Source organism: Taurulus bubalis, assembly GCF_910589615.1.
Source record: "Taurulus bubalis genome assembly, chromosome: 16".
NCBI classification, from domain to species: domain Eukaryota; kingdom Metazoa; phylum Chordata; class Actinopteri; order Perciformes; family Cottidae; genus Taurulus; species Taurulus bubalis.
Window position 1 is genome coordinate 8,518,555 of NC_136604.1, and position 22,758 is coordinate 8,541,312.

At 44.6% G+C, this 22,758-nt stretch overlaps 1 protein-coding gene across 1 annotated transcript in view; it reads right to left on the reverse strand.

Moving 5' to 3' along the window:
• efna3a (ephrin-A3a) overlaps nt 1-13,733 on the reverse strand; it is a gene marked incomplete at both ends in the record, with an annotated part of 52,211 nt that extends 38,478 nt beyond the window's left edge. The window contains one exon of the mRNA XM_079231784.1: nt 13,621-13,733. Within this exon, the coding sequence (XP_079087910.1) occupies nt 13,621-13,733 (113 nt within the window). The remainder of the gene's footprint in view (nt 1-13,620) is intronic.
• Nucleotides 13,734-22,758: the final 9,025 nt, after the last annotated feature.

Sequence of the window (22,758 nt, forward strand, 5' to 3'; positions counted from 1 at the left end):
CGCCTGTCTGCAGATATACGTGGATGTGCTCAATCGACAGGGCAGATTGGATCGAGGTGTCTCCTCCCCCGCTAAGCCAATCCTCCATCCCGTGGATGGAAGCCAGCTCCCACGCTGCTGGGCCTCCAGTTACCACCGGCCTGATCACATTGCGTATTCACTTGCCGACTGCGGGGCTGATTAAATCTGTATTTAATTGGATCAGATCTAGTCGTGATGGAGCGCTCCCCCCGGCGTTTAACCCACGGTCCTCTGTCAAGTGAGAGGGAAAAAAAATACTGTGGGGGAATTAGGAGCGAGAAATGAATACCAATGATAGGCTGTGCTAATAGCCAACGCAGGAGGAGTGGACCACACCTGCAGGGCTTTACGGCGAGGAATCAGAGTTACCGGCTTTGGCGCCTGAGCCTGTGTGTGCGCGTCGCCTCTTCTTCCTTGATTAGGGAGACATTATATTATTCAGGTCGTACAATGACTTTTTCAGTTGATTAGCTGTTTTATAAAAGCACATCACTAATAACTCAAGAGCAGCGACAAACTCTTCCCCAATCAAAACTTTAATCAGTTTGTCATGATTACTCTACATGCATCTTGAGGAAAGGGTGGACCATTTGCATAATTTCTCAATACTCAATACAATTTCACAATTACTCCTCGATTAAGAATCTGCTGCCGAGTCCATCTACACCGCGTCTGTTGGCAGGAAATACAAACGGGTTCATTCAGAATGTTCATGCTGTCAAGTTTGAGAAAGATATACAAAATAATTCAGGTGAAAAGAGCGCTACAGTCAGTAGTTTGAAACAAACATTTTAGTTTAGCTTACAGTTTATTTTTATTTTAAAGAGCACAATAAGCAGCTTATGTTTACTGTGCATCAAGAAGCTTCATTGGTTCTTCTGAATGAAAGGATTTCACTTTAGTTCCTCACCTCACATCAGAGACCTAATGGTGTGAATGTAATGATGCAATAACAATAATAACAATAATACAATGCAAGACCAAATTAAAGGTAATGTTGACAATACAAAGTTGTTACATTATTTACTTTAAATTCTGTTCGATTTTAATTGCCTCATTAGAGCTGCTGCAATCTGGGCAGTATCTTGTTTCCAATATTACGATTTGTGCTCTTACTTATTTTTTCAATGACGCCTGGGTGAGTTTCTCCCACCTCTGGAGAGAAGCTGGTGAGTCAATCAACAACAACTTCAGGTCAGGGCTTGTGTTATTATAATGCAGAATAACCTATTCAGTAAGCCCCGAACTCTGGCACCTGATGTTTCATTATTACCCAGCATTCAGCGGGGCTGACACCCAGTCACAGCGATCACACCCCCATCAGTACCGTCTCTAAAAACAACCTCACGGCCCGTTTACTTTCAGTGACCTCGTCCGTCTCTTCGGAGGCCGTGCGCACTGACTCGAGGTTAGTGATTAACGGTGTCATTCCATCAGGTGACCTTGCGGGTCAAAAGAATTCTGGGTAAATTGCCTCGCGGAAGGCCAGACCTATATCGAACGCCTCAGAATGAACCACAAGGTTGATTGAAAAATGGGTATTTGCATACAAGGCAGTGAGCAGTGGCTGGCAGAGCAGCTGACGCGGGTGAGGTGGGGGTGGGGCTGGGGGTGGCAATGCCGGCAGGGAACGAGTCCTCATTAAAGCAGAGAAGCATCACTTTATGAAGCTAAGAGTGCTCTCTCTCTCTCTCCTCATATATACACAATAGGGCTGGCACTAGTTTGAAGATATAACTAAATAACTAAAGAAACCTGTGCTGCGTGTTTAGAAGGAACTGCTCATAAATAATACATATCATGATAGATTGCTGATGAACTGTCTAATGAAGAGGAGGCAATGGGGGGAAGGGAAGTCGGGTTTTTGCTGACGAACAGCATTTTTTCTTCTTCTTTTTATAGATTTAAAAAGTGAGACCTTGCACACACACACACACACACACACAGCACGCTGCAGGAATGCTAATTTTGCTGGCATTTTTGAAACTGCTGTTATCTTCCTGGCAATGCACATTAGCTGGAGATATGGTTTCCCTGGCACTAATTTAGCCCTGTAAGGCAGGCGCTGGAGGTTAGAATCAAAACTTAATGGAACCTCTAATTTGACCAAAAGTTCATTCCCGTTAGGGAAATTAAAGCCTGCTAATTAGGGATTACAACCTGGTTTATGAATTGCAAATGCCAAGTCAGAAGCTGTTGGAGATATTAGGGAATCGTGACAATGCTACGAGTAAACTTTCCGCAGGATTTATGTTGACAGAGAAGAGAACTAGAGGGCTTTGATGTTCCAATTTACGTTACTCCGGATCAAATGAAAAAGTAACCGCCAGAGATGTGAATTTGATTATCTGCAGTCTCTCTTTTTTTTCAAACCCGACCAACAATGTTTTTAACATCAGTCGGGGCTCTCAGGGAATAAACCTCCTGGTATTAAACCAATTTCCACGGGAGGAATCCATCTTTCGCCGTCGCTGTGTGTCACACTTGCTTTGCACATCATAAACAACGACCTCAGGCTGTATATGTTATTCTCCCCCACTACATCATTTAACTCTTAACAATGTGCTCAGCTGCTACTCTCCCTGCCACTATACCGTGTGTATGCCTTTTGCATTGATGTCATTTCTCTATTAAAAAGGAATACCATCCTGCTTCCTGCCTCTCTGAGAGGCCCGTTCCTGGCCTTGTCACTGACTGTCACCTGTGACACTGGCTTCCACGCAGGCCGGTCATGTTTATTCCTTGCATCATGTGGCAAATGAGTACCTCTTTCACTCTCTCTCTCCTTACTCTTGATCCCTTTCCTCTCATGTGCACACAGTCACACACACTCACTCACACACACACACACCTGCGGTTCTTTCTCGCATAGATCCGCCTTTGACAGGTGTTGGGAGGGATTTCAGAGTCCTGACACAGCTGCAACTCTAAAAATTGGCGAGTGTGTTCGAGTATGTGCATATAATACAGAAAGGAAGAGATACAGTGTGAATGAGGAAGACAGAGAAGCGAGCGGATGGATAGATACAGTAGATAGATATATTAGAGCAAATGTTTGCTAAATCAGCGAGCGTGGAAAAACAAACAAGTCACCTCTAATGAACATGTTTTATTGAGCCAAACACATGCTCCTAGTGCTGGAATAAAGGGGTGAAAAAAACAATCCACCAAATGTGATATTGTCGGTTTAATGAATGCAAAAGGGGGAAATTCCGGCATTGATGCGGTTCCGTATTCTGTGCTCTTTCCTGGTTTTACAGCAGTGCCTCCAAGCTGCTTGTTCCGATACAATACGCATGAGCACCAGAAGAAAAGGTTGAGGTCTTTAAAGATACTCCACTACTTGACACACCATTTATATTCTCCATACAGGCTCTTCCTCTCCTCTATATACGGGGGAAAAAAACTTCCTGCTCCTCCCCCCATATCCCTACTTCCACTCCACTCTCTGCCTTTACATCTCCACACTGCCTAATATCTCCCTACTCCGTCTCCTGTTTGTTTTTTTTACACTTCCCTCCCCCAACCTTACTTTCTTCCTCTTCCTTTCGGTTATTTTTTGTCGTAACTTTTTCAATCACTCTCTCTTCCTCCTGGGAAGTGGCACAGAATCCCTTTAAGTGCTGCAAAAGCAAATCTATTTATCATAACCATCTATCTCCTACTGTATGTACACTTTATGCCAGGCTGAAAGGCACTCTGAACACACAAAAACACACAGGCTGCAGAGAAAAGGAAAACGCAGCCTCTCTCATGTGCACCTCCACTGTACTAGAAGGACAAGTGCATGCACGGCGAGCAAAAGGGATTTCTAAATAATGATACAATGTGTGTGATTCACTCTCTCAATGGCAGCTGAGCAATAAATTAAAGGGAGGTAAATGGGCAGGTTGTGCCCACTCTCCTCCCACGCACGGCAATGCGGTTGAGCGAAGCGGCCTTTGGGGACTTCCCATCGGCCCCAAACAAGGTGCGAGCCGAGCGGGAACCGAAGGCTGAGCAGGAACACTTCAAATGCGACGAACGGAGAGGGAACGCAGGCGTGAAGGGAAGGGACCGACCATCAGAGATGAGAGGGAGGGCCGAGACCACGAGATGCATCACTCCGCTTTCACCAACAATCAATCAAGCAATCATGTACAGTGTGCATGCACATGCAAATAACCCAGACAGACCGTAAGTGCCACTTAATAGCAGCCACACACACACAGACACACACAGAGTGAGGGTGAGAGCGCTCCGCAGGACATTGATATTCTATACACCCACACACAGCATGGTGAGGATCTGGATGGTCTCTGTATGTCTGCTAGTTTTACAAACTATACGCTGGTCTAGACACAGTCCCCACGAAGCATTACACAGGTTGCTACCATCAGAGGAAAAATAAAAATCACGATGTTAGCAGATTCCTGACACTACATCTAATACTGTACCGACACACAGAGATGTTCTGTTATAAATGTGGCTATTGAGTCCATGGGAGCAGCTCACACAGATGTACGTAGCCCACAGCAAACGAAGAGCAGCTGAAGCAACCAAACAAATACCTTAACAAACAGAGCAGATTGGTACATAGCCAGAGGAGAATTTGCACGAGGGAGTATGGTAAACAGGACGACTGGCCCCTGCTATACACGTCCTCTATCATCTGGTCATTAATAGTGAAGCATTCAGAATGTGGGGATAACGAGCAGGGCGCACCCTCCTCAAATACGCCCCCTCTGCTGTAAGAAATGCAAATAACAGACTGCCTGGTGGGCTGTTTCTCTTTCCAGCACTACACACCGCTCCAGAGAGAGAGGCAGGGGAAGGAAACCTCCCCATTGATGGAGGATGGCAGTAGTGTGAGATGAGTCACGTATTGTCCATTTAAATCAATGGGTGAGAACACCAGGAAGGAAAAAAAAGAAGTTAAAATGCACGTGTGTGAGTAGAGAGACATGATTATGCATGTGCCGTAGCTCATGTATTAACCATAACTGAATTTACACATCAAGGCGGAAAATGAATTCCAAATAGATTTTTGATGCAGACCAACACGAGACCTGATTAAATGATGAGGTGAAGATATGGAAACAGGGACAGAAAAAAAGAAGTGTGGCACCACTGACAGAGCTGCACTCTGATCCTCTGACTTTGTATTCAATGTTCAGAGTTTGAGCGCGTCATTGCCACAATGGTCTCCTTTAAAACACAAAATGTCCCAATGCTACGACTGTCCTGCACCCAAATGTCCCCCATAAAATCAAGGGCAGAGCCAAAGCAAACTGTAAAATGAACCTGTTCACTGCATGCTCCCCTGCCAGTGAAATGCCACTATGTACTGTATTGTTTTCATATTCAAAAAGTTAGCTCGACAGCTATCGGATGGCAAAAAGTAGCAAATTAACATTTTATCCTCAGTATGGATCTCTAATAGCTGGATCAGATATCTGTAATAAAAGGACCAATCTATTCCACTCAATGCAATGTTCGTATACTAGTTTAATTTAAATTCCAGGAATGTAGCTATAATCAATGAACGTAAGCTACAGGAAAATTGGTCTGATTTTCTTAATGATTATTTTCCATCCATATTATTTTATAAATGTATTTATTTATTTCTACAGTGTAATCAGGGGGCGGGGGGGGGGGGAATAATCAAATGTGTTATATAATATATGTAATTTCGATAAAATTTTGAAGGACTCACCGGGTGTTCTTCTTTCACATTAATGTTTATTTCCGTCTCTAGAAACTCACTAGTAATGAACCCATTTGACCCCTTCACAGGTGAGCCTGGCCTATAATGACTTGTGTGAGCAGTTTATACTGTATAGTTTACAGCAACAGGTACGTGCTCTCTCTCACTGTGCGGCTACAGCACCAGGAAGGAGTCTTTAAATATCTGCAAATATAAAAATTGATCAGCCCTCCGGCTTCATCACAGGAAAACAACTCTCATTTGGCTGCCAGTAGGCACAGCGTCCCATCAAATAGACTTACATCACACTTTCAAGCTCCAAAGACTTTGCTCTCATATTTGTAATAGAACAGTTTCGCTTGAAAATGTACTGATTTAAATGTTCCCTCTAACAATATAAGAGGGATATATTAAGTCACTGGAGGTGGCGGCTGCTGCTGAAGGGTCAAATTATCTGTAGTCATTCTAGATGCACAGAGCACGAGAGAGTGATTTCAATTTTCTTCAAATATTCTCATTACAGGGACGACGCCTGCCAAAGGGTCTCAGATCTTCATGTAATTATATCCTCAAAAAGAAAAATCTCAATTATAACAGAATACCTAATTATTACACTGCCCATATTCCAGATTGCCCTCGCATGAAAGGAAAACTGGAGCCGTATCATCCACTAAGCTGTGAGGACAGATTCCACTTCTCGTAACACCGCTGTTGTTAAGCACCCAAGAGCATTAGAGGGAAGACCTGTCACGGCTCAGGACCTGAAGGGAATGAACAGAGAACCAGATATGACAGAGCACAAACCTGTGTCCTCACTCGCCGCCTTTTTTATGAAGGGACACTGATAACTCGGAGGGCGCTGGTCGGTGCGAAATATCACCTCAATTGCCGTACCTCAGAAGAGGCCTTCTGCTTCAATAACAAAACAAATTATTTTGACCGACTGCTGTGGCTGCCATATCATTTTCCAGGCCATGTAGCGTAACAAGGCCAATTTCCCAAATAATCAAACTCCAGCCAGTGACCATCCACCCATCAACAGCTTTGATCTTCTTCCTACATGGCAGCCATTTCCATCATAGCGGCAGTATAATTTCCCAGTGGGTAACGGGCTCTGCAGTGAAGACTCCCAGTGTAATGTACTGTGGAGCTCCCATTCTAGGTTGGAAAGCCTTTTTTGGTGGAAAGCATTTGCATTCAAATCATTGAGTCTGAAATTGGTTCTACCTGGCTGGCATCGGGACTATCTCCTGTGGGTTCCCACTGCCACTTAAGTGCAGTTTTTATAACCTTGGAGCACAAGGAATGCTAATCGCCTTTGATGGCATATGAATGGCCTTACTATATTTTTCTTTGGACTCCTCAAAAGAAAGTGGCACCTGCTTCAACTGAGGTAGCTCTGGATGGACTCTTTTCCACTATCCGGCCATTGCCATCTAGTACCTTCGAGCAAGCTGGCGTAAACAACCAATTGTATTTCTACGATCACACCCTAAAAACGATCACACCCTAAAAACGATCACACCCTAAAACGTCACCCATAACATGCCAACGCGGCGTGAACGTCGCCCATCCCACAACGCAGATATCATAAACAGACCTGCCAGAGTCCTGTAAATGAAAATTGCCAGACTAGAATTAAAGTTATTGCAATCGAGCCTAACACAAGTAAGATGTGTTCAGACAAATCACTATTGATGTTTGTTTCGCAAAATTAATGAATGCCCAAAAAAACTCAGGGAATGAATCAGCCTGCGGTGACCCGACCGTGGTGTCCCAGGCGGTGGTACTGTCCAGACTCTATTCACATATTGCTAAATTTAACAGGTCTGAGTTCCCCGTTACACGCATGATACTCTGAAAGCAGGACTTATTACGAGGCTTCTCATTTCGAGTAAGATGTGTGACGTTACTGTTCGACATTCTGAAACATCGGCAGTCAGCACATCCATGCAATTTGTATAACATGCAATCCCATTAAATCAGAGATCTGCTTTGTGAAACATGATATACGTATTAGAATAAGTGAGTGAATTGTGAATTGTCTGTTTGCTACATTACTTTGCATTTGAAAAAACTGACGAGGAAAATGAAGTCTTCAACTGTCTCCTACTGTCAGAGAAAAACCTCAGTTTACAAATTGTTACGTTTAACTGAGCCAAGCTCACCGGTGAACATCTACCCTATTCTAAAAGAGGATGTAGAATTTCTCACGATTCATTCATTCATTCGGCAAACAAGATTTAACTGCCATCTGAGTCTGAAGATTTCCGTTGTTAGATATAATTTAAAGAATAATTATTTAGTGGTCAACTGTTGAGGCGATAACGTGGAGTTAAGTAAAGATCAGATTAGTCACTCTTATGATTCTTACTCACACTGGAATCGCTTCTATAGGGAATTAAAGTCAAAATATACTTTCAACATATTTCTGGGGACCTCCTCAAAAACAAGGCCCCTGTGGGCCCCTGGAACCCTGGTTGAGATCCACTGGGACCAGAGAAGATAAATAAAGCCCCAAGATGGGGGATTCTATTGTGACAGAGGTTTTTTTATTTCCCCGGTTCACATCTATTAAACTCCAGGTCGGTGAAGTGTTTCCCCCTGAGGTTTTATCTGAATCCCCACCCATATTTGAATTTAACCCATGCTCACTGTAGAGTCAAATTTGTGTTTTTCAAGAGCAACAGCCCTTTGAATGTGCATCAATACCTCTGTGCTCTTTCCTTTAGTCTTTGCAATTATTCTAATTAATAAGTCTGACCGTAAATATAGACATTCTTTAACAATTCACCTTGAAGATGAACAACACACCTGCGGTTAGCTTCAAAGTGTTAAGCAGGTGAGCTGTGAGACTTATATATATATATATATATATATATATATATATATATATATATATATATATATATATATATATATATATATATATATTGTGTACTGATGTTCTCACGTCACCTTTGAATCTGTGAAGCAGGTTGATTCTAGATGTACGCCAGGATGAAAGCCTTCCATTTTTATCTTGTGGAGGAATAACTTACAGTTTGTTTAAATCTAAGAGATGTATAATAGAAAACATATTTTCCTTTAATCTGTGCTCAGCCTCATGAATCTTTTTTTGAACGTTGTCTCCTCAGAAGCGGGGACCTGCTCCACTACCAAGACCTCGCTTAGCGTAGCCTCAGTCAGGGCCTCCATGGAGCGTGAGCCCCGGAGCACTGACTGACAAGCCCGAGATAATCAATTCTCAAGCATGCTGTTCCAAGGCAATACTTCATCTCAGCTTCCTGAGCTCCATGAGAATACTTCATGGAAATTTACTGTCACACCGCAAAATCCAATTAAAAATACATTTGGACATTGATCACCTGATGCACTCGTATTGATTGCTGCTCAAAAAGCCACTGTGTAGTGTTTTTGTTTGGCCGGGGTCCACTCACCTCTCCATACCATATAAATGTATTGATCCGCTCACCCACCCTCGGATCCATACGAACCATTAACAATCCTTTCAGTGTTTCTCCATCCATTTACGTGACTCATAGCATACTCCTTTATATGAGCTAAAAATGGCCAGCACGCCGCTTAGCAGACCAATCAGCTTTGAGGCACCACCTCAGCATAATGAAGCCAGGTGATAATGTCAAGTTAACTATCCATTCAAAAGTGCTGTTCATCAAACTAATCTCCTGGATGTCTGAGGCCGATCAAGAATATAAAGCATTCAAACGTTCACAAACAACTTGAATAATTTGAGCGGGGAATACTTCATCACAGATGGAGAGACATGGCTAATTAAAAAAAACGTATAAAAAAAAAAGATTCATTTGCACTTTTCAATCAGTGGTGTTCACACATTCTCATTTAACACACCTGCAGCCACAGAAAATTAAATATATAAATACACGCTACCTAATGCCGTACAATGAATGTGAAAGAATGAATTGAGTGGCAGTGAATAAAACGCATTTGTATGCAGAAATGGCCCAGAGGCAGAGCAGGTGGACGTGCATGTAATCAGGTATCAAATCGCCTCGTCCCTTTGGAAGCCTGTGCTCCGCCTGCGTCGCGTGGCGCAGGGCAGCGGGGCAGGTGAATGGCGGCTGCTATTGTCTCAGAGCATCGGTCCACATGAATGACCCGGCCCATGTCCGCATTAGCGCGGATCAACTCCCGCGGGTATTATCTCGTCAGAAAACAGCAGCTGCAACACATTCGGCCAAATAACCTTAACTTCCACATCCGGTAAAACCCGCGCTCTCTTTCACCCCTCCTGACTTTAGACCAACTCAATCAATCTTTTTCCCTCGCTTTCTTCCTCTGAAAGACTGCTCTGCTTTCCACCTCTCCGGCGTGCTCTCCTTCCAATCTCTCCATTACGCCCACCTTTTCCCCTGCAGTCACATTCTTCACACTTCGCATCCTTCTCTTTCCGTCCATCTATTTTCTCACTTCTCCCTCTCCATCACTCATCTCGCGCTCGTCTTCATTTCTCAGTAACAATTCCCTTAACTGCAACTAAATATCTACAAACCTTCCGTGTAGACACCCTACAGGGTTCTGATCTGGCCTGCAGGGAACCACCCACAAGGCTAGCTGGGTCTGCACACACCCACGCAGACCGACCTGCCGCTTAATGAGCCTGTTGAGTAAGAAGGCACCTAGACTCAACATTGATCACCTCAAAGTCTCAGGGAGGCTATTTGTCAAGGTGATAATATATTTTCGAACACCCGATGGGATATGCGGAGGATTGGATGTTTCTTCACCTTCATGCTGTCTAGGGGCCCGACAGACACCGCGTCGGCTCTAAATCAGGGGTGGTGATGTGTCGCATGAAGCACGCAGGTCCGTAACTCAAACGGTGAAAGAAGACTTTCAACTCGCTGAGCAGGCAAGAGAACGGCAATTTAGCGAAGCTCGGTCCCCTACTCCTTCCCACGCCCGTGCAAAGGCTTATTACTCTGGTGTCCTGCTAAGTTGTAAGCGCCACTGGACGCACCGGGTGACTTGTGGAAGAAGTGGGAGAGCGGCGCTGTTGTTTTGATCACGCTGACATGGGGTTTCCAATTACGGAGACGCGGGCCCCGTCTAACCGGCGAGGCCAAACACCTGGTGGGATGAGATGGTGGGATGAGATGGCGGGAGCGCGGGACGCTGCCGGTGGGTAGGCGAGGCTACCGCAGTGCACCGCTGCTCCTGTGTGCTCTCAAGATGTTCCACATCTCCCCCCTCTAATTGGCAGATGGCCTCAGATGCGAGATGATTTAATGGGATGCGCGCGTGTGTGTGTGTTTTTTCCTGCCTCAGTCAGCCATTAGCGGGGACATCTGTAACGAGTTGGCCAGGCACACTGCTGAGAGCGGAAGCTGAGAGAAACACTTTCTAAGGGAGGGGGGTGACGGACTGGGGAGGTAATCAAAAGCACTCTGAGCTATTACTTTGGGTTATGATAATGGAGACATTGCGTCTTAAATTGTCCGAGGCAGAGGGAAAAAAAGCTTTAATAAGCCTCGGATGTTGTTTACTTCAGACAAGCAGCAAATAATCAAACGGCAGTGTTGTTGGTATCGGCGACGTGACAATCCCCTTTTGACTTTCAATACGCCAGAGCGAGACATTTCTAGCTGTGTATTACCATAAAAAGCCATTTTCATGGCGTTTGGCACAAACAGCTTGGCTTCCAAGCGATGCCATCTCTCGCAGCTGTGCCGTAACCATCTGCGCTGAAGTCTGCGCTCAAGGGAAAAACATTAAGGCCCCCCGACCAGAGTTTGGCCCTAAAGGGCCTCTGGTGTCTGGCTCTGTCGCCGCCTTCATTTCTTACAGCTCCCTCCTGAATTTGTCTCTCGAACCGGAGCTGCGTGAGGTTGTCCACGCGTACGGCCCGAGTGTTGGAGAAGTGGCCCCCGAGCCTGCGGCCTCTTATATCTTGACGGACGTCAGTATTCTTGCCACGGCCGCTGAGGATTTGTCTGCTACCTGCAAACTGGGTCAATTTTTGCATTATTATTTTAGTGTTGTGTATCTCCGCTGTGGAGAAAGGGGAGGTTTTGCACACGCAGGCATGTCGACCCACACCTGCACTTTGTCTCCATCTTCGTTCCCCATCCCCCACTGCCTCTCTCTCTCTCTCTCTCTCTCTCTCTCTCTCTGTCTCTCTGTCTCTCTGTCTCTCTCTCTCTCTCCCTCTTTCTCTCTCTCATACACAGTATTCTGAATGCATTAATTTGAGCACATATTTGTCACTTTAACACATAAATGTCAATTCAAAGCCACAAAATGTGCTAACACTGTGATGTACGACTAAACGGAGCCACCTTATCCGCGCCGTTGAAAATCATTTGAGACTGAGCACACAGCGAAGGACTAATTAAAATTGATAGATAGGACTAGTACTGATTGTGACACTCAAAAAACAGGCCACTTTAACGGAGCTTAAATGCAAGTAGCAGGTACGCCACTCCTCTATTTTTGGGATTAGTTGCAGTTATAAATCTAGTTCAGCATGTGACTGCCAAGCACACATTAACATTAATGAGGCAGTGGCCGTGCTGGGAGCAGCACCTTAACCGTTGCCGTTAGGTTTTATGGCAGTTTTCTAACTATTTGACTTGAGGAAACCTTTGAATGTGTTAATCACCCCCACGTCCGTGTGCATTCAAATTACTTATACAATTTCTAATCATCTAGATTCTACTGTATATGTGTACTTTCAGCTGTGAGCCTGGGAGGTGAATGAGAGACCAGGAGCAGATGTGCGGGGTGCGGTAATGAGATGCAGGGGGGGGGGGGGGGGGGGGGGGGGGGGGATTGAGGGGGACAGGCCGGCTGGTGAGACGCAGCAGAAAAATAGGAGAGGGAAGAAAATAAGCAAGTATGAGATACAGAGAGGCGATAGGAGAGACCTGTGTATGAGGTGCATACAAATGGACAGGGGAGGAACACAGATAGAGATGGGAGGGGGGTGAGGAGGAGAGGAGATAAAAGAATGTGAGAAAGATGGATTCACTGGTGGCTAATGAGAAGACAAAGGCAGTCGAATCCACGATCGATCTCTGCCCCCACAGCAAGCTGGCTTTGCAGCTGGCAGGTAGAGGGAGATACAGGAGAGCCTGGGGAAGCTTACCTGAGGTGAGCAACCTCACTGCCGTGGGAGGAGTATACGAGTGTGAGGATATAGGCGCGATGTTCGTGTGAAGACATGGAAGTGTGTCCGTGTGTGGCAGGCAGGCGCCCTCGTTCACAGTGAACACACATATACAGATGTGTGGAAGTTTGAGCCGCGAGTGTGAATGATGTATTTGTGCTCCAGGAAAGGTGACGGACAGCACTGAAGGGAAAGCAGGGCAGATGAAAAGGTGACTGCTGCTCCAATGAGACATGTGTTGGTGTGAAGCAGAAGTGAGATGGAAAATAAAATAAACTGTGTATATATATCTATATCTATATATATATATATATATATATATATATATATATATATATATATATATAGAGAGAGAGAGAGAGAGAGAGAGAGAGAGAGAGAGAGAGAGAGAGAGAGAGAGCGAGATATATACACACACACACACACACACACACACACACACACACACAGTATTCACTCTGCATGCAGGGTGCAGGGATAGAACACGTCCCCTCTAAAGATGCATTACTGTACTCTGATTCTACAGAGAAGAGAAATGTGAGGGCTCGAAATTATTTATAGAGATGAAAAATATTGAATGAGACAGATGATGGCAATCAGGTTGACATCCTTGTCTCATCCTAAAGCTAGGGAAATAACTTATTGCTCTATTTATTGTCTTTCTGGAAGAGGGTGTACGACCTGTAAACAAGTCGTCAGCCGGTGCGCGTGAACAAAGAGGGGACACAATAAGTTCATTCTCCGCAGAGAGAGAGACACTTACAGGAGGTTGGAGCTGTTCCAGTACACCGCGTGCCGGTCGTTGGCGCTCGTCGGGTGCAAGTTAGAAAGCGCCAGCAGCGTGATGAGGCCGAGAGAAAACGCTGCGAGAGCCATAATCCCCTCCGGTGCTCGTCCTGGATGCCCTCTCGTCCCGCTGCGTCCCGGCTCCTTCTGTCCCAGGCGACGCGTCGCTCACAACATCCCAGCGGTCGGAGAAAGAAAGAAAAAGAAAGAAAAGAAAAAAGAAAAGGCGGCTTTTTTTCTTGCTTTTATTTAAGTTCCCGGTTACCTGAACGACGAGTTGAATCGGGATGACTTCTTCAACTCAAATCCCATTGCGACGAGAGCCATTTGGGCATCTTCACTTGCGAATTAAATCTTATCTGGACTTGTTTCTCGAGCCCGCTGCGCACTTTCAAGTCTCTCCTGCTTTCTGTTTGGCGCTCCTGCTTTCATCGGCTATATACCGCATTCACAGCTGGCACCTGAGCTCGGGCTTTATTGTTCTTTGCGCAGCTTTAAAGCCGCTGGATCTCCGCTGAAAGGCTTGTGTACCATGCGCTCCTCTCATCATCATCATCATCATCATCACCAGCAGCACCAGCAGCACCAGCAGCAGCAGAAGCCACACGCTGCACTCACAACGCTACACAACCGCCCTCTGATGGCCGAGATGCGCTCACATGTCAGTCTATGCTGCGGCCCCGCCCCCTCAACGCATGCAGCCCGCGTGAGTGTGCGTGCGCGCGTGCGTGCCTTTGTTTGTGTTTCAGTGTGTGGAGAAAATGTATCCTCTTCATTTAAATAAATCGTGACTCATAAATTGAGGGTTTAGTCTAAGGATTAACATAATAATTAGAAACAGTAGTTTAATGTTTTGTTTGAGGTGAGATTTAATAGTATGTTATTATATTAATAATACAGCATTCTTAACATCTAGAAAGTTTTCTATTTATCTCTAAAGTTCAGGGTGTACTTTGGGATTAAACTGGGAACAAACTAAAAAGGCTCAAATCCTCACCAGCTGTGAACTGGCTCACTATCACATGTTTAATCATTACCGTAGTTAATTACAAGTACGCTGTTCACATCTTTGTCAACAACTAGACGGAAAATGAAGCTGTTTGATGTAGAAAGGTTTGATAAATGAAAGGGAAAACCAACTCCATGGTGGTGGAGAGCGCTGGGATCAGATTACACGATAACCCGATAATGGCCCAATTTTGAGATCGTGAAAGACGGCAAGCTATGATTGGTCAGGGCCCATCGCGGGGCCTCGTTACAGGGACGAGACTCTGCGATCGCTAGTCTACGTCGTGAGGCATTTTATTTGAAGATGTTCAGATATTGAAAACCACTGGAAAAACCTTGGATGTGGCCTAAAAATGCTGGATCGAGGTATCGGCGTCTACGTGAGATACGCACCGATCCGATGTCACAAGAATTAACATCTCGTGACATCATCCGATACGTTATTTGTATTTTTCGCGAGTATAGATTACATGCAAAGTCAATGAAGTCAATGCACAGACGCGAATGGTTTGCGAACAATGCAAATTTCCGCCGGGCTCTGACTGACTGAATGACGCATTGCGAATAATTGGCCTCTTTCGCAAGAAAAATGTGCGTGACTCTGAGTTGCAAAAGCCAATCAGCGTTGAGATGCTCCGCCCGTCGTCATCGCCGTCCTGCCGTTGCTGAATCAAACTGGCTGCTGGTCCTCCTGAAGTAGCGCTGGAAGCGGCCGTCATTCGCACTCAGTTCACTGAGCTGTGTTCCAACGTTTGTGGCATTTCCACAACAAGTTTAAAGCAGAACTAGTGGTTAATTCCATGCTGGATGGCGGAAATGGTAACTGTTTTTACGGAGACAAGCCACGCCCCCTTTCCGGTGCAAATGAAGCGAATGACGCAAATTAACCACATCATGGTTAACATCATCATTCATTGAATGATGGCGGTAGCTAAAGAGTGAGCCATCTCGCTTCTTTCTCTTCTCGGTTGAGAGTTGCACATGCTTAGTGCCGATCGGGCAGATGCTAGTGCAGAGAGTGACGTTAGCCAGCCCTACACTGGAGAATCTCGGCAGTAACACAACAACGTGTTTTTAATGCACAGGCATGGGAATGTTTTTTTTTAAGAAAGCGTTTATTCTTCAGGTTGTTGGAGTGAAAGATATTTTGGAGAAATTATTATTTCTGATTCACTATTCAGCGGGGGTTAAGGGTTAAAGTTAGAGCTGGGATTCAGATTAATATTAGAAAATGAATACAGTCAGTGGGAAGTCATTACGAGTATAGTAACAACACACGTGTGTGAGTGATTGTGTGCGCACGTATATGTGTGTGTCTCACGGGGAAATACAGACCGAGGGAGAGAGCATGAACATTTGGAGACTTTAATTAACCTGTTTAATTTCGCCTGTGGTGGTTTAACCACTCTATCTAGCCTAACGGCAGCCTGCAGTATTAATGGCTCAGTTAATTCCAAATATTAAGCATTAGCCTCGGTTTGATTAACTCTGCCAATTTCATATCTCATAATAGTGTCCTTTTTAGAGGGGATATCAGTGATATTCACACCCATAGACGTGGCCGTAGACTCTGTTGGTGAAACTTTAGCCGAGCGATCCAAACATTAATCTGAATGACCTCCAGTGATGAATGAGTGGTCATTACACTCCTCAGCCAAGTCCCTGAAGGTCATATGCACCCTTCCATGAGGGAGGAGAGGTAGCCGAAGTCAGCTGTGGATCTGCTGCCATATTTGCTCCCCTCTCGGCTCCCATTCACTCTCCCCCCCCCACCACCACACACACACACACACACACACACACACACACTCTCATTTGCTCTCACTCACTCCTTGCCTCTCTGTTGTTTTTGTCAGTGATGACGCCTCTCTTGAGTGCCCTCCAGGCATGTTGCCGTGGCGACTGGAGTAAAGGCGCGGATGAAAGAGCAAGTACCATCACTTTTTTTCTTCTCCTGTCTTCCTCCCAAACTCTCCCTCTCTCTGTCCCACCACCTCTCTGTGAGGCTCCAGTGGATCACTCGCCTCCATCCGCTCTAACATTTGTCATCCATTTGTCACCTCGCACTCGGGAGGGAAGTGCTGCATATGAGGAGCATATTCTTCTATTCCTTCATGATCGGATGATCTCTCGCTTCCTGTTGCGCGCACCGACCACACAGTGGCAATGAGAGTGCGGCGAAAATATAGAGAGTGACATTTAATATGTTTTCTGCACCTCGTCTCCACCACAGAGGAACACATGCATATTTATGGATTGCTTTGTGTGTATTTGAACATGCGACTGAACGAGGCTTCCCAGTGTCATAAGTTATTGAACACAGTTGTTCTTTGTACCATGTGATGCAGTGTTTATGCATATTGCCTCCCGCAGCTCCTGCCGCAGCACGGTTTGTACTTTGCAACGCGACACTAAGAGTAACCATGGCTCGTTACCTCGACTCTGGCTCTGTTTGTGATTAATTCATGAACAGCAGCAATGGGCATATTGATTATTCAGATAATTTGTTATCATCAATCAGCCTCAACTCTTTCATATATCCTTGTTGACTTCTTATTGATTTCCTAACTGACTTCATTCCTGGCGTAAGCAATATTCCAGGAGAAAATCTGCCGCTTTTTCTTCCTCAGTGCGATTTCTTTATTCTTCCTCCTGGCTTCTATCTATGCGATCTCTCATTTCCTAAACCCATCTGTTCCCCTTCTCCCCACGTCTCACTTCAGACTAATCTCAGCTTTAATGTTAATGGATTAAAATGAGGTTGTCTTGATTGAGTTTTATGTCCAGTGGCGGTGTCAGTAAACAACAATTTATTTGATTAATCAGTTAATCTAGTGAAATGTCAAAACGTGAATATAAAGTGGCTGTGACAAAAATAACAACAGCCCTTTGAACCTGGAGAGCCAGACAAATAAACATGTCTGTGTAAGAGTACTCGTGTGTAAAAGACGTATCTCTAGCCCGCCGCCCGAGCTCAGCATCGCGTTAGCAACCTGTCAGCTTCACATCATCCTCCTTTCTGTGCCTCTTCCATTTGGTGTGAATCTGCATTTCACATTCCCGTAACTCCACTATACCCATACAGATGACAAAGTGAGGGATGGATGAAAAGAGTTAGGGACAAAAAAAAGTTTTAGAGTGTGAGAGAAATAGAGAGAGCCTGGGGGCTCGGATAGATGGAGGCTGGAGGAGGAAAGAAATTACAGTGCAGGAATCAAGGGAGAGGTGGAGAAGGTTGGAGAAGACTAAAGTGTATGAGAAACTGAGTGTAGGTAGGGGAGCTGGAGAGGGACACATGGAGGCATTAGCTAAATGGAAGAAAGGCCAACAGTGTTTTTGGTAATGGCCTGGTGCTGAGGAGAGTCCTGGCCCAAGCTCCAGGTGGGCCGCCATCGGTTTGCCCCCTCGAGTGTGGCGCTTAACCTGCCTCGCTTCGGTAAGCACGCAGCTGTGCAAATGGCTAACGTGATTGTGACGATATAAGCCCAGGATAATGGCATCTGCCAAGCAATCAAGAACAATGTTCCTCGGCGCCGGGCAGTGATGAAAAGGGAACGCCCGGAAACGGATGCTATAGGATGAAGGGCTGAACCCTCCGGGAAGGGAGTGATGTGTTGGTAAATGGTCGTAAAGGACGGAGGGCCGGAAGAGCGAGGAGACGAACTTTGAGGACAATCTGTTTAGAGGAACAGATAGAAAAGAAAAACATTGTTTGGAGTAAATTGTCACGGATTAAGGGCACGTTACCTCTCCAAAAAAAAATGTTCACCGTATGAGGGCTTGGAAAACCAGCAGAATAATAAACACAATGCAGCCGGATTTTGTGCTTCAGTTGCTTTTGGAACTGTTGGGCTCGTCCTTCTGATACAGTATATTAGACTATAACAAAACTTCACTGGTCTAAAAGACAAACAAACTTGTTCATGTGGCAAGTTGTCCGGCCACAGGGAGCTGGTTACTAACAGCAACACTCGAAGACGGTGTGAACAGTGTGGTGGCAAAACTATTTAATAGGCTAGAATAGAAACCGATGATACTGAAATAACTAACGCTGAGAAAAGAAATGTTGTTTTTGGAGTGTTTATTCTCTGCGCAGAGAAGGTTCAATCATCATACAGAGTGCAATGCAGTCTGAAGGAGGAAGAACAAAGTGTATTGAGAGTGTGTGCTGCTTTGAAACTGTGTGTACGCACATGCAGTCGCTTCCTTCTATGGGAGCTATAGCAGACATCCTGTATGGTCTTGTTGTACGTTCAGTTACTTTTCTCTTATGGAGGTTAAACGGAAATAGCACACATGGTCTAGTTATACATTGAGGCACACAAGCATAAGTCTGAATAAGTCTTTGTGGAAATGGATAATCACAATAGCCTGCCATCCCACATACATTGTCCATACAAAAGGAGATTGAAGTAATTGTGTGAAGAAGAAAAAAGAGTTTTAGAGATAAACCCTGCTTTTTCCTCCAGGAGCCCCTGTATGGATGGAATACGTTTCAACTGGAATAATTGCTTCTCGATAAGAAATATGTTTTCCAAGATTGGGAAAACTGGACAACAAGTCAACATATCATCAATATAACAAAAGGCCATACCTGATCTCAAATCCCTTGGCTCACCGTGCACTTAGTTGTTTTGTCTGTTACGTGCACTGTAGAATATTTGATGCAGAATGATGAAAAGTAAGTGGAGAAATGTCACGAGTGACCCTTTAACAGTTAGGAAACCGATGACGTACGTCAGCGTGAGCGCACAGTTTTACAGCGGAGTGCAATAACTGGCTAAGCTATAAATGAGCATTAATCATTCAAATATCCCGAATGCAACCTGAACAAAGTGACTCTCCAGATCCATTTGCTGTTGGTAAGTGAGTGGAATACATGAGCATGTGGTCAGATACAGACACCTGGCCTGTACACCAGCCTTTTTCACAGTCCAGTATTAGTCAGCATATGTAATCGCTCGCAGTCGTAGTCGCCACCGATGTTTGGGTTTAGCGACGGTAACTGGTGACTCTCAGCCGAATGAGTCCGTGGTTGCTCGTAGAGGCGGCAGCTGTTGAAAACACCAACAGAACACGTGGGCGTCCTCGTAAAAGCCTCCAATCAGTCATAATTACATACTCATCTGTGTTTCTTATCTACGCCAACCACTGATGCAAGTTACCACGAGCAACCACAAACACATTTAGCTGAAAGTCGCCAGTTAACACGGCACCTGTTGCTGTTGTGCCCTTTTCACAATTCTGTAGAACTTGCTGTTGGAATATCGATTGTGAAATGTTTTTCCGACAAAAGTTCTGATTTTCCAGCAGAAGCTGATCTCACAACCCGTTATTTAAAAAAGGGGACAGAATATATTGTTTGCTTCACGGGAATGTCTAGAAAAGATACACTTCCAATGGCATGAAATATTGAGAAGAGAGAAAACCGGAGCAGAGCAGCATGCGTCTAATAAGCAAACATAAAGTGGAGTAAATAAGCATGACTATTACATGAAGAGGAATGTTTTCCATCACAGAGAACCATCAGGAGGCTGAGACAGAACGGCGGAGAACATTCATAATTCCGTAGCATCTCAAGAATCCAAAAAGGTTCACAATTGATTCACGTATACACATCAAAAACATAGGCACAATTTAGCTTTTTATTATTATTATTATCGGGAAATAAATAGTTTGATTGAATGTAATATTATGCAAAAACAGAGAGGGGGTGAGAGTCTTAAATGAAAGATGCATGATCAAAAAGGAGAATTAAACTGCTGAGCTTTCATTCACAGAATAAATCAGAAAGCTCAGAAAATGTGTAGCTGGCATTTTAATCATAACGTTGCACTATTAATCGAAACAGGTGCAATTCAGTACAAATCTGAATTGATCTGTAATAAATAAATCCCTTGTAATGGGCTGTTCAATACACAGAAATGCCCGCCAAATTAATATGTCCTTGTGACTTATTAACTATAAAATATATTAACTGTATATCGATCTGACTGATATTGTTGCCGTAAAATCACACGAGAGACGGACATAAAAATCTCTCTGCTTCTCCAAGATTGACAACAAATCAATACGAGTAAAGGCAAAGCGTTTTCTTCACTGTGGCTGCGTCGTGGAAATGAGTTGATGCCCTTTGTTACAGAACACAAAGCATACAACATACCTATATAAGCCCTATGCAATAACAACACGACCAGGCGCTATTTTTCTGCCTAAAAGTTGTTGTTTTTCTCTCACTTGGGTCTGTTCTTAGCGAAGCTCCGGGTATCGGTTTAGTCCGACAAAGCAAACAACAGCTGAGTCAATAACCAGCTCAAATCAGCAGCCAGGACTGACCACAGGACGAGCATCGATTGAGGAAGCAATCAAGTATGCGTCTGAATGTATTCATAAAGGATTGCTTCTCTCCTCGCCCTCACTGCTGTGTGGAAGTAAAGCTGGCGTCTGTGAAATCTGTTAATGACCAGTAATTGGCTGGAAGGAGGGTGTCATCAGCAAACATTTAATGGCACACCGTGTATGGTAAAAAAAACAAGGTAATTTTGCATCTCATCACTGTGCATGCTCACCGCTCTAATGCTATATAGGTGGAACCGCACTGGCAAAGAGAGCTGACTGGCAGCGTGACTCAGAGTTAAAAGGCAGTGTTAGTCATTGCCATCGCAGCCGCAGGGGCTGGCTGCATCCTGCATGTACAGGCTCCACAGTGCTCAAGGAGAGCAGATATTATTAGCATAGAAACGACTCCCAATATGCCATAACAGCTCGTACAGTACGCGCGGCTGCGACCAGAGATCAATGTGTGACCACTCAGCCTTAGAATCCCTTGTCTCTTGGATGAGACACTTAGCTCTGTGTTGTCAAACGATGATAATCCATATGTGCCGCCTCCACTCACCTATGCATCCGTCCTTCATCCAAAAATATACATGTGGACTGAACCCGCCGCGTCTTCCCATCGACAGCTATTTTTTGCCTCCTCTGTAAATGTTAGGTCGAAAGTTCACTTTGAAATAATGGAGCATGTGACCTTTTTCTCCGCGAACAAGAGATATTGCTCTGGAGGAATTGGAGCATTTTTGGGATGAGAGGGCGTGCAGAGGATTGGGGGGGAGGAGGGGCAGCAGTGCCCTGGGGGAGAAGGAGAAATGTCACAATCACTACCGGAGCAAGGCCGGGCGTGGACATCAACCTTTCCTTGTTTGTGCTTTCTGGAAAGAAAGACAAATAAATAAATAAATCAGCAGCTGGATTATGGCTTCATATTAAGGACTGTTAACACAGACGAGGAGGCAGACAAGCTGATTATGGAGGATGATGACACAGTGGGTTCAATATTCATCAAGCTGATAACCAATGCCTTTGATTATTTATGTGTTGGTGTCATTTGCAGTCCACAAGCCTGTTATAGGCACTCATTACCATGCTCATGCTGTATTCACCCTGCATGCAACAAGTTACTGTAGCTCAGCCTTATTTCACACAATTATTAGAATAGCATCCTCTCACACTGCACCGCCCTACTTTTTCTTTTCACCAGTAATCTGAGGCGTAAATTAGCCCTGGGTGTTAGCTTCTGTAGCTAACTGCAGAGAGGGATCAATGCACTTCCTCACAGGCAAGTTTTACAGGATGGGAAACACGGCAACTGTGCTTAAAAAAGTAACAAGCTACTGAACAAAACAATAAGTGGACTGAGCAAAGAAAAGAATAGTGGAAAAGTAATGAAAAAAAACAAAAATGGATGTTGGAAACCTTCTTTGGTTATAATTTAAAGTACTATATAAGAGTATAAGATTAAAAGAAAATCCAGGTTTTTTTGCAATTACCGTCTTGCTCATCGTCATATTGCGCCAGGTTGCAAACCCCATCAGGCCCTTCATGCAGGTTTAAGTAAATGCTCCTAATTGTCTGTAAATAGAATTTAACCCGAGGGTTTTGCGGGGGAATTTACTTAGACTGTGAAAAGTCTGTGTTTATCTCCCGAAATCAGATCGACCGTTGATTCAAGTGTTTGTCTACTGTGTAAAAAAAGAAAAACCCGTCCAACTGTTCAAAGGGACTTCACTCCTGGTCGTCTTACAACCGTAGAGCATCACAGCGACAC